General features: G+C 40.7%; 2 protein-coding genes across 2 annotated transcripts; one reads left to right on the plus strand and one right to left on the minus strand.

The window, feature by feature from the left end:
* Positions 1-149: 149 nt before the first annotated feature.
* On the minus strand, positions 150-3,815 carry LOC122762414 (membrane-associated tyrosine- and threonine-specific cdc2-inhibitory kinase-like). The gene is made up of 3 exons (XM_044017596.1): positions 3,623-3,815; positions 2,050-2,460; positions 150-589 (listed from the first exon to the last, which is right to left on the minus strand). Exons 2-3 carry the CDS (start codon positions 2,419-2,421, stop codon positions 305-307), a joined length of 657 nt encoding a protein of 218 aa, XP_043873531.1. The 5' UTR covers positions 2,422-2,460; positions 3,623-3,815; the 3' UTR covers positions 150-304.
* A 40-nt stretch (positions 3,816-3,855) lies between these two features.
* Positions 3,856-9,340, plus strand: LOC122762415 (elongin-B-like). Its single transcript, XM_044017597.1, has 4 exons — positions 3,856-3,938; positions 4,686-4,820; positions 5,185-5,293; positions 8,351-9,340. Exons 1-4 carry the CDS (start codon positions 3,936-3,938, stop codon positions 8,461-8,463), a joined length of 360 nt encoding a protein of 119 aa, XP_043873532.1. The 5' UTR covers positions 3,856-3,935; the 3' UTR covers positions 8,464-9,340.
* Positions 9,341-13,181: the final 3,841 nt, after the last annotated feature.

The raw sequence follows: 13,181 nt of genomic DNA on the forward strand, positions 1-13,181 counted from the left end.
AATAACCGTGGATAATTCAGAGGTTAACATTAAAATGTAACCCACATGGTCCACGCTCTTACAACGTTACAAAAACACAACGTCCAGTGTCTAAAGGGAGTTTTAGACACTGGACGTTGTGTTTTTGTAACGTTACTGACGTGTTTTTGGGGCATTACAATATCTTGATAATGATATAATGCTTTTTTTTACAGAATATGGATAGAAGACATTTCTAAAGCTTTTACAATAATCACACATTGTGAACTACAATTATTTAGTTCAGGATTACATGAGATTGTCATATTGTAAGATTCAGATTACATCATGTCACCAACATGAGTGTTAAATGAATGTCCTCTGCATACAGACCTGGTCCAGGAGGCTGGTTCTCAGCATGCAGCAGCAGGCTGGTGCTGCACAGCTCCGTCTGTATGTACAGCCGTCCACACTCCTCCCAGGCAGCCACAAAGTCCAGGATGTGAGGGTGAGGACACAGACGCTCATGGTTCCTGGCTTCCCTCACACTCCGGGTCCTCTCACTGTTGCCTCTGAAGCGATGGGCAGAGCACTTCACTGCATACAGGCGGCCGTCCACGTTGCTTTGCACCTAAAAGAACAGAACAGAACAATAAGGTGCTGACATTGTCTCGAGCTGAGGACGACGACTGAGGGACAGAGAAATCCTGCACGTGTATTTAAAACAGTCAGGATTTTCAGTGAACACTGTTGTGTAAGTGTCAGCATCTGGATTAGGCCTGTGATAACGTCCACCTTTGTTAGATTAAGACAGCTCACAGCTCAGGTGGATTTTTGTCTCTGACTGAAGACGACCTGGACCTCCTCAGTGCTTACGACACACCATTCACTAAAGGTAAAGTTACGGTTAGGAGTTTCCAAGATCTCAAGGATAAATCTGGTCTACAGAACCAGGACCACTTCAGATATTTACAAATAAGAGACTCTATCGGGGGAAAAATGATAAAAAATGATGAGCCCGAAACAACGATATTCTACAGGTATTTGTACAAGCTTACCAAGATGAACCTTATAAGAAGATCATTTCAAGATTATACACAAGTCTTCAATCTCTTAACAAAGAAAATATATCGAAGGTCAAATCAAGATGGGAAACTGAGGGCAACACCGTAATCACACAAGAGAACTGGAGCGACATTTTGAAACAACATTAGTAGAGAACTACAAATTCTAATTCTAAATAATGTCATCCTCTAATGATGCATATCAAAAGAAATCATATTCCAACCAGACAGACTGTTGGAGGTGTTGCAGAAGCAAAGAGGCAAATCTTTAGCATGTGTTTTGGAGTTGCCCTGTTGTGACCCCATTTTGGTTACGCATATGTCAAATCCTGGACCTGGAGACAAAAAATAACTTTATTTTTCAATTTGTTATATCTGATCGATCTGGAGGAACAAAGAACATTACTGGTGGCTTGTAAGAAATCCATAACCATGAAATGGCTGAAGAGAGAGACACATAGTGCAGATGAATGGACAACATCTTTGTAATGGAAAGAATAACTTTGAATCTGAGAACACAAAAAGAGTTATTTATGGAAGATTTACATATGTCTCTACCATCAGACCAGGCGTCAGGTAAGTGCTGATGAGTCCACCATTAATACTTTGATTCATCTACTTTCATCTTAACCCCTTTGTCTTTACTTTTCTTGCTTGCTTTCATGTCTGGTGGTGGTGACACATCAATCAAGTACTTGATTAATTGAGAAAATAATTCCATAGCGCTGCTGTATGAATAGAAATGTTTTTTTATTACTTAATTGAAAATACTATAAATGAATAGATGTATCACCCAAAAAATAAGTGATAATAGAAAATGATGAATGATTGAGCTAGTGTTTCTTTTAGGAAGCAGGGTTTACTTTTTATAAAAGGACACAGCACAGGCTATGATAGGAAAACAAACGTTTTGTCCTCATATTAATGGACTATTTTTTACCTACCTGATCTATCCTAGTCCTTAAAATACAACACAGACACACACAGTGCCACATAGGATTCTTCGACATAAAGAAACTTTGCTCACCTTGAAGACCTCTCCAAATGATCCTCTTCCCAGTAGACCCAAATTGGTGAAGCACTGACTGAAAAAGGACTGTTGTTTGCTGGGATCGTACACAGACTTTGGACAGGGCAGCTTTTTAAGGGAACCAGACAGGGGCGTCCAGGGGGAGGGACGCGGGTGGAACACCCTGCTCAGAGGGGGACATCCTTTAGATGGAGGCAGCGGTGGCATAGAATACGAGAGCCGCAGAGGAGAAGAGTCGGACGAGTTGGACAAAGATGACAAGGATAAAGGGACATGACGCTTTTTAAGAGAGAAGGACTGCTCTGCCTGGGAGAAAGTGGGAATGGGGAGTGACGCCCTAGACATGGAGGATTCCACTGCCACGGACATGGTGTTGGCACGTTTTCACTTCTCTTTGAAGATAGTGTCCTGCAACAGATACACAATGAGAAACAAGAAAAGCAAGAAAAGCTTTACGCCGTGGAAATGAATACCTAGCTGTGTGTTTGTACTGTAATAACTTATCTGTCTTACCCATGTAACACACAACAAAACCAAAGACTTCATGTTTATTTACCATTAGTGCATGCATTACTCTCTACATGTTGGTCCTATGATGACATACGCCTTTTACCCTGCCAGCTGAGATTGGCAACAGTGGCCATGTGACCCTCATGTGGAGGATACAGCAGTACACAATGAATGAATGAATAAACAAACGAGATGAAGAGAAATTCAAAATTAAAATAAAAGTAAATGTGGAAAAATAGACGAGGTGACAGTGATCTGGTTGGAGAGAGACACTAATCAAGAGACAAGCCTAACGTGAAGCACATCATTATTTCTTGATTCAGATGTCAAATTACTTGAAAAAGTCACTCCACTATGGTTAAATGTTATGCTGGATTAATGTCTGACTTCTCAGAGAAGCCCAGTGAGGAGCCAGCTCAGATTTGACTATAAACATGTCAATTCAGTTAGTTATTTGCCAAATAAACAACAATAACATTTTTAGTTTTAAACGTTTCTGAAAGATTTCTAAAATATCTGTTTCCTGGTTTTTATGACGGGTGGTTTCATACATTTGTTAAGCACTGTATATACAAACACTACTACATTAAATGGGCAGTCTCAAAGGAAACGTACAAGACTGTCCACAGACATTGTCCAAAGGCATATTACAGTGTTTTCAGTTTTAATGTCCTTTGGTTAGAGTGAGCTAGCATGTCTAACTGTTTCCTGTCTCATAAAGTTATAGCTGTGTTATTAATGAGATTCAAGCATATGGACAGTTTTCATGACTCACTCTTGGTTTCCCTGGCCTGATTAAGGACACGCCCGCTAACTGTATGTGTCACCTAACGTTAACACACTCAACGTCAACCTTGACATACAATGTTAAGTTTAAATGACATGCAGATTATAATATTACACCTGTTGACACCATGACCAGTAATTGTGTTAACCGTTGTAGCTTAGCTCTGACAAAACTCACTTCAAACGTTGGCTAACGTAATGAAGAAGACAGCCAGCCTTCATCGACACAACAACAACGTAACAAAGCTATTGAGTGCGTCTTTGAATAGCATACCGTAAGTGACAGTCCAGAATTCGTAACTGTAGAATTGTGTGACATTATCACACCGACTGTATTTCAGTTGAGATGTCACACGGTCTTCGTGACTTAATGAGTCACTGTGTCCAAACAAACTGCGCCTCTGCTTCCACCCTTCCTTCCAGCATGAAACAACCTGGCGCCAAATTCTGAAAATAATACGCAGCGTTACGTATGTTCCGTAATTTCAGACTTACTGCTTATCTGAGTTGCGCAATTTCCGCGAGCGGTGCAGTCTGGGACTTTAACACAGGGCTGGTGCTACTGGCTAGCTAGCTGACCACTTGAAATGGTAACTATAATTTTCATTGTTGTCGACACGTGTATGATATTTTTTGAGATATAGATATTATTTTTACCTTTTGATACTTTGGTCAAATGATGTACGCCGTGACGACAGATGATAATGCAGGCCACAAGACTGTTTATTTCACTTTGTGTTTGCTAGGTAGCTAAAGCTAACTTTGCTGTGTTAGCTTGTATGAGGAAAGATTGTAGCGAGGTAGCGTCAGAACGCTAACTCAGTTTGATTCGTCCAAACTAACTGGACTTCAATTGTCACTGTCAGACGTACAGCGTATTCTTACTTAGAAGAACATGTCAAACCTTTGTTTATCTCACTAAAGTGACGAAGCTTTGTGTTGGGTAATTTAACGTTAGCTTAGAGCTACGTCTGCATGCTAGTACACACAGTTCGAGGTTAGCTCTTTAAAGAGTGAATTGTCAGTAGAGAAACAACCTACTATTTAATTTTAAGACTAATTATTCATCAGTAGTAGGATTATTACAGTGTACACATGCGTAATTAAGGGATTGTGAACAGTTGACAAATTGACAGGAACTAAAAAACTCTTATGACTTTAATATTTTGTCAGATGAAAAAAATATATCTGAATTTGCGTTCTAAAATGACCTAAGCTGCTGAATTGTCATATTCTTTACTGAAATCTCTGTCAAATTCTCATTTGAGAGAGAACACATGTTGAATTTAGTCTTACATAGTTTTTCCCCAACATCTGATTTTGCTTGTTTCTCTCAGGACGTGTTCTTAATGATCCGGCGTCACAAGACTACAATCTTCACAGATGCCAAGGAGTCCACCACTGTCTATGAGCTGAAGCGTATTGTTGAGGGAATACTTAAAAGATCACCTGAAGATCAGAGGCTCTACAAAGTAAGTTTAGGGCAAACACCACATGACCAACAGAATTACAGCATCATCCATCCATCCATCTTCTACCACTTTATCCTCCACACGAGGGTCACGGGGGGGGTGCTGTGCCGATCTCAGCTGACATAGGGCGAAAGGCGGGGTACACCCTGGACTGATCGCAAGTCCATCACTGGGCCACATAGAGACAAACAACCATCCACTCTTATGTACAGTTAATTTAGCGTGTCCACTTTAACTAATCCCCACATTACATGTATTTGGACTGTGATAGGAAGCTGGAGAATTATAGCATCGTCTGACACAAATGTTTGTTTTTTGTGGCATCATTGGATTTAATCTGACATTTTAATCTGTTGTTCCACAGGACGACCAGTTGCTAGAGGACATTAAAACTCTGGGTGACTGTGGATTTACCAACCAAACTGCCAGACCTCAGGCCCCAGCTACAGTTGGTCTGGCCTTTCGCATAAATGGTATGTATGTCCAGAGTTTTTGTTGATTTGGTTTTTCCTTTCCAGTTATGAACAGGAAGTAGAATACTCAAGTAGCATAGGAACCGAAAATCAGGAAACACTGAAAAGAAATTATTATGCAAATTCTGTACCATTTTGTTGTTATGGCTGGGACTGTGTGTACTTACCTCACTGAAGTCAGATTAGATTAATAGTCATGCTTCAAAGAACAAATCAATTAAGAAGCTATGAAAATATTTAGGTGATGATCTCTTTGAACATATCAGACGTCGAGGGTGCATGCCCCTCGTCCTTTTGTCCTGTGCTCTGCTCCTGCGCTGTGCGCTTCTCCGGCCGCAAGCGGACTCTCCGTATCCAGCGCAGACTGGATCATTTCTCTACGCGCTGCTTTTCCCCCACATCCGAGTAATGATCTTTATGACGAGGATCGAGTACAGTTGCGATGAAGTTCTGACAGACAGCGCACTTTTCATTGTTTTCACTCTTTGGTCTGTCTCAACCTCTTTGTGTAAAAGACGCGTTAGAACTGCAATTAAGGGAACAGAGTCTGCCACATGCATCAGATGAGCCGAGCTCTGTTGTTAACTGCTCAAAGGGGAGAAGAGAGAGGATGTTCTCCATTAAGGTGTGAAGTGAAGGTCACGGGGAGTTCATAATCTGTGATGTAAGTTACGCTTTTGTTCAAAGAGACTTTCCCAGCATTGTTCCACCGTGTACTCACATCTTGTTGGAACCAATATAAAGAGCAGTTTAATTGCCTTTTTAGTAAGTAAGTCCAAAGCTCATAAAAGGGAGATTTAGTAAAAACTGGGAGAAAAAAAAAGTATTATTCTAGAAACAAAGGAAAGTGATAGTTCAGTGTGGCTTTGTGAGGTACTGGGGCATATTTAGCACCAACATTGTGCTGGTTGTCCTCCTTGAGCTGATGACAAAAGTCAAGTTGTTATTATTATTATTAGTATTATTATTATTATTGCCCAGCATAATATATTTTAAGCTTTATCTTGTGTTTGGACAAGCATTCTGAGAGGACAGTAAAGATTATATACTGCTCACTTTCCTACACCACAGAGAAGATCTGGGAGTTTCACAGGAGCTGCAGGTCTCCTACTTCCTCATTTGTTAATATGGCCGCCTTTACACCTGGCATTAGAATGTTTTTTCTTTCTTCTATGGACTCCTCTTTGCTTTTTGACGCAGGAGAGGAAGTTGTCTTCGAAAGAAGACAGGAAGTTGTCTTCGGAGACAACGTGGTCACAATGTGTCTCTGACCACCTCCTGAAGTGGTTTGGCAGATCCTATAACAATCGGTCCTCGGGTGTATTTACACCTGCATCTACAAGTGGTCAGACACTATCTGATTGTAATATGATTATAGAAAACACATTTTAATGCCAGGTGTAAAGAGTGAACATATTCAGAACATAGATTCATAGATTGTTGTCAAAAGAATTCACACAGTGCTGATTAAGTTGCGTATGACTGCGTTTCTCAGTATGGCAGTGTTTAGATCTTGTGTCGCTCAGGGACATTCTTGTGCTGCTCACAGGAAGTCATTTGTTTTATGTTGAGACAACAGCAACTTTGTACTAGCAGACTGAGATGGCTGCAACTAATGACTGTTTTTATGGTCAACTATTGAAAAGCACAATGACTCGCTGTGTTAACTAAAATTTAAAGCAAAAATGTATATTTTAATAAACATTGCTGCTGTTTAGGATACATCTACAAAAGTACTGAAAACTGAGTTGGTGAATACCCTTTTGCTCTTCTCAAGACGACTGCATACATTTGATTAAAAAAGAAAGGGTGTTAACAAGAGTTAACATTACTCATTTAAACTTCAATATGCCAGGAATGCCAAGAAGCTAAACTTGAAAGAAAATATCTTCAAACCATGTTGTGTCTTGACTTTTAACATTAACTTGTAGGTCAGGCAGTGAAAATGTAAACGTGAAAAAAGAGGTGAACAAATGAAAAAGAAGGTGAAGGTGAATAACACACAGTTGTTCTAAAGAGGATCTTTAGCTCTACAGTAACATATTAATGTTAAAAGCCAAGACAACTCTATATATGTCTATATGCAGTGAGCTTTCCCAAGTTGTGTCCACATCATCCAGAAGTCCAACGGGCCTCCTCGTGCATTACCGATGTGCTCCCGTTGTACCATGTGCATATTTTACTGTGATTTTTTTTTTTCCCTTGGTGTGTGCAGAGTGAAATGCTTGCATACCTTTGATATTTTTGGGTGAGAGGGTGTTCACTCTGATATTCACGTCTCGCGCTGTTCACTACATGTGCAACTCCCAGCAGAAAAAACCCTGTGATGACATAGCTCACAATTATCGACAATTAAATGTGTTGGCTACTGATTTTACCATTGAGCGTCCATTAATTACTGCAAACACAAAGAAGCGTCTACGAGAAGTTTCAAAAGTGAATTCTACTGCCCACCCCTGCTCTGCTGCTGTATACACACAGACGCTCCCTCAGTCAGGTCTGATAATGTTGCTTGACAGCCTGTTTTCAGTTGAAAGAAGAGTTCATGGACACTAAACTGACATACCATCATAACCTCAACCACACCTTTAAGCCGGTGTAGATAAAAACCTTTCTTTTACTATTTACAGGTTAAGCAGCAGCTGAGTTGATGCAGATCCCCCTTGTTGTTGAAAATGACTGTGTATTTGTCAATGTCCTCACCTTTGACCCCTTCACACCTGGCATTAGAATGTGTTTTCTGTGAAGAGATGGCTCTTCACCTGTTACATCTGAACCAAACGTGTCTCCAGTGTCTGTCCGATCACAGTCATCCCTCCCGTTAGGTGGACGTTCAGTAGCAGACTACAAGTCCGTGAAGGCTTCTGTTCAATGTGTGTGGTCACAGTGCGTCTCTGATCAGCTCATGAAGTGGTTTGACAATCTGTCTTCGGTGCATCTCACGTATATTTGCTGTGTAGATGCTAACATGTTAGCCGCAGAAAAGGCATTTTAATGGCAGGTGTAAATGGGGCTTATGTGACATGAGTGTTAACCAGGTGAAACTCTTCCCTCCAGATGAGATGTTTGAGCAGCTGCACATCGAGGCCTTCTCCAGCCCCCCAGAACTGCCTGATGTGATGAAGCCCCAGGACTCTGGTAGCACCGCCAACGAACAGGCAGTGCAGTGATGGCAAGGAAGGGGGGAAGCAGCAGTGGAGGAAAGGATGGAAGTTGGTGGTGTGTGGATTTCACTGCAGGGCAGAGGATATGTAACATCATTTCAGTTGATGGAAGGGGAGAAATGTTGGTAACCGAGCCTGTCCACCATGTTACCATCATGCTATGATCCTAGCACACCCTTACAATCTGCTTCACTAAAGATTTTCTTTTTTTAAACTCTTCCCAGTTTCCCACATCACATGCAGTTGTGCTCCTTTATTTTGTTCTTAAGCACCAGCTTTTGTGTGTGTGTGTGCGTGTGCGTGTGTGTGTGTGCGTGCGTGTGTGTGTTATTCTAATTATTATCACGAATATTTGTGAAAGCGTCGTCGTGTGTCACATTGTTTAGAAGAACCATGCATGGATGAGGAGTCTGGTGTCGGAGTCGGCAAATGTGCATGAGCAAAATTGAAACTAGCGTGTGGAGTTTGACAGAAACAGATGAGTCTTCAGCTGAAACAACGTTCCCTCCATCTGCTTCTCCCACTTCTGTTGTACATTTCAGATTTGAGATCATACACAAGGAAAGAACATGTACATGTTAAATACGTTACTTTTGGATGTTATGGTTTTGCGTCTCCAGTATGTTTTACTCGTCAGTTCTACGCTGTGTGTTTCATGCACTGAGACCAAAGGCAGGTTCCTCATGGACACCAGAGGGACGTCTTGGTCAGAGGACATTCTGTCTGTGACATACAGTAAAACACAGGGGTTAATCTTGAGTTTATAAAAATAATGCATACATCATGTCGCCAACATCAGCTTGGCACCTTCCTCTAATCACATAATTATGGCTTGTAACTGTAAGTTTGCTTAATTAAAAGATTTTTCCTGTTTTGTTTTTTATGCTGCCGACTGTTTTTTATGTTGTCCACGTTTAATGACACTTACTTATAGCTTCACCACATGATGGGAAGAGTAACAGGCAACGATGCCTCATGTCTGGTGACGGGAAACCTGAAGCCAAAGCAGTTAGATTAAATTGAGCCGTCATTCATTTGATCAGGTTTTGTTTTACAGGCGTTGATATCACTTTGTTTTGGCTTTTTTATTTGTTGTTGCTAATTTCAACTTTATAAATGAAGAGTTTAAAGTGATAGTTCAGGTTTTTCTGAGTTAAAACAAAGCAGAGACCCAAAGAGAAAATCCATTTGAGCCACTTATATTGTATTGCTTAATTCACCATCCTATCTAATGGGAATGCTTGTAAATGACTCACCCCCTCACCAAAGTCTATGGAGAAAAAAAAAAAGGTTTTTAGCTGACACTACTTTGTCTTTGGTATGTTTGTCACTCAGTTAATCCAAGCAAAGCACTTCAAATGACCGTTTGACAATGTTTCCGATCATAGGCTGCTACAAGAAGATACAGCTGTAGATATACATATATATATACATATATGTGTGTATATATACATATATGTATGTATATATATATACACGTATGTATATATATATATATATATATATATACACACACACACACACACACACACACACACACACATGTATATATATATATATACACACGTATATATATATATATATATATATATATATATATATGTGTATGTATGTGTATACAGTGGGTACGGAAGTATTCAGACCCCTTTAAATGTTTCACTCTGTTTCATTGCAGCTATTTTCTAAAATCAAAACAGTTCATGTTATTTCTCATTAATGTACACTCAACATCACATCTTCACAGAAAGAAAACAGAAATGTTTGCAAATGTATTAAAAAAGAAAAAGTGAAATATCACATGGTCATAAGTATTCAGAGCCTTTGCTCAGTATTGAGTAGAAGCTCCTTTTGAGCTAGTACAGCCACGAGTCTTCTTGAGAATGATGCAACAAGTGTTTCACACCTGGATTTGAGGATCCTCTGCCATTCTTCCTTGCAGATCCTCTCCAGTTCTGTCAGGTTGGATGGTGAACGTTGGTGGACAGACATTTTCAGGTCTCTCCAGAGATGCTCAATTGGGTTTAGGTCAGTCTCCAGTCTGAGGTCCTGAGCACTCTGGAAGAGGTTTTCTTCCAGGATATCTCTGTACTTGGCCTCATTCATCTTTCCTTCAATTGCAACCAGTCGTCCTGTCCCTGCAGCTGAAAAACACCCCCATAGCATGATGCTGCCACCACCATGTTTCACTGTTGGGATTGTATTGTGCAGGTGATGAGCAGTGCTTGGTTTTCTCCACACATACCACTTAGAATTAACACCAAACAGTTCAATCTTGGTCTCATCAGACCAGAGAATCTTATTTCTCATAGTCTGGGAGTCCTTCATGTGTTTTTTGGCAAACTCTCTGCAGGCTTTCATATGTCTTGCACTGAGGAGAGGCTTCTGTGGGGCCACTCTGCCATAAAGCCCCGACTGGTGGAGGGCTGCAGTGATAGTGGACTTCGTGGAACTTTCTCCCATCTCCCTACTGCATCTCTGGAGCTCAGCCACAGTGATCTTTGGGTTCTTCTTTACCTCTCTCACCAAGGTTCTTCTCCCACGATTGCTCAGTTTAGCTGGACGGCCAGGTCTAGGAAGAGGTCTGGTCTTCCATTTAAGGATTATGGAGGCCACTGTGCTCTTAGGAACCTTGAGTGCTGTAGAAATTCTTTTGTAACCTTGGCCTGATCTGTGTCTTGCCACAATTCTGTCTCTGAGCTCCTTGTGCAGTTCCTTCGACCTCATGATTCTCATTTGCTCTGACATGCACTGTGAGCTGTAAGGTCTTATATAGACAGGTGTGTGTCTTTCCTAATCAAGTCCAATCAGTTTAATTAAACACAGCTGGACTCCAATGAAGGAGCAGAACCATCGCAAGGACAATCAGAAGAAATGGACAGCATGTGAGCTAAATATGAGTGTCACAGCAAAGGCTCTGAATACTTATGACCATGTGATGTTTCACTTTTTCTCTTTTAATAAATTAGCAGAAATGTCTACATTTCTGTTTTCTTTCTGTCAAGATGTGATGCTGAGTGAACATTAATGAGAAATAACATGAACTGTTTTGATTTTAGAAAATGGCTGCAATGAAACAAAGAGTGAAACATTTAAAGGGGTCTGAATACTTTCTGTATATATACACATACATATAAATTATGTATGTGTATATATGTATGTATATATGTGTATATATATATATATACACATATGTATGTGTATATATATATATATATATATGTGTGTATACATAATGTAGTCATGAAACAGTAACATCTGTTTTTCCTTGTGCAGTCAGTGTTGATTGACTTTCTGTATTTTAAAAACCTGTACTATTCCTTTACTGATGGGATTTTGTCAGCAATATTTTAATATTGTACTGTTTAGAGCAGCTCTATGATTTATTTTATTGATTGATTTCCTTTAGTTCATATTGTTCTCACATAGGACAGTTTTCTAAATAAACTTAACCTTAGTTGGGGTTGGCAGGATGAGACTGTAATGGTTTGTCATGTGTATAAATGATCACATTTCTTTATTAGGAGCAATAGTAAAGGCAGCACAGAGCTTTTAAAATGTAAAATGACCAATCATTTCTGAAGCTTCTTACACAAAGTACAACAATATGTGAATATTTTTATCTGACTGAAAAACAAGTACACTAACAATAGTAATAACAACAGCAATTCAAAACAATGATAACATTAACAACACTCATGATAACAACAGTGTGTCCAGCAGCAGCAGAAGAAGAAGAAGCAGCAGCAGCAGAATAAGCAGCAGCAGCAGCAGCAGAATAAGCAGCAGCAGAAACAACAGAAGAAGAAGCAGCAGCAGAAACAGCAGAAACAGCAGCAGAAGAAGCAGCAGCAGAAAGCAGAAGAAGCAGCAGCAGCAGAAACAGCAGAAACAGCAGCAGAAGAAGCAGCAGCAGAAACAGCAGAAGAAGCAGCAACAGAAACAGCAGAAGAAGCAGCAGCAGCAGCAGAAGAAGAAGAAGCAGCAGCAGCAGAATAAGCAGCAGCAGCAGAGATAAGCAGCAGAAACAGCAGCAGCAGCAATAAGCAGCAGCAGAAACAGTAGAAGAAGCAGCAGCAGCATCAGAATAAGCAGCAGCAGAAACAGCAGCAGTTCTCCTTCTCCTCCAGCGCGCAGAATCTTCTCGTCTCCCAAATAAGGACGAGGAATGTCCCAGAATGACGTCATGTGTCCGGGGTTTGTAACCGCATTTCTTTAACTACGCCTCTGAGCTCCTGGTAGACATTACACAGGAAGACGCAGGGAAAAGAAATGGGACGCCCTCCCTCCTTCCCTGCCTCCTTCCCTGCCTCCTCCTCCTCCTCCTCCTCCTCTTCTCTCGGTGAATAACGGTTTCGAAGAAGTTCGAGGATCAGCGGCGCAGACAAAAGCAGCGGGACTGTCTGTGTGACCACACACACACACACACACACAGTGTCATCATGGAGGATCTGGGTGAGTATTGTTACTGTAACATACATGTAGAGATAGTGTGTGTGTGTGTGTGTGTGTGTGTGTGTGTCAGAGGAAGTGAGCGCTCACTCACTGAGACACAGAATGTTGTTACTGTAACATACATGTAGAGATAGTGTGTGTGTGTGTGTGTGTGTCAGAGGAAGTGAGCACTCACTCACTGAGACACAGAATGTTGTTACTGTAACATGTGAAGGTTTGGAACAAAAGCTAGAAGAACTCTGTACACACACACACACACACACACACACACA

The sequence above is a fragment of the Solea senegalensis genome, unplaced genomic scaffold, assembly GCF_019176455.1.
Source record: "Solea senegalensis isolate Sse05_10M unplaced genomic scaffold, IFAPA_SoseM_1 scf7180000015639, whole genome shotgun sequence".
Taxonomy (NCBI): domain Eukaryota; kingdom Metazoa; phylum Chordata; class Actinopteri; order Pleuronectiformes; family Soleidae; genus Solea; species Solea senegalensis.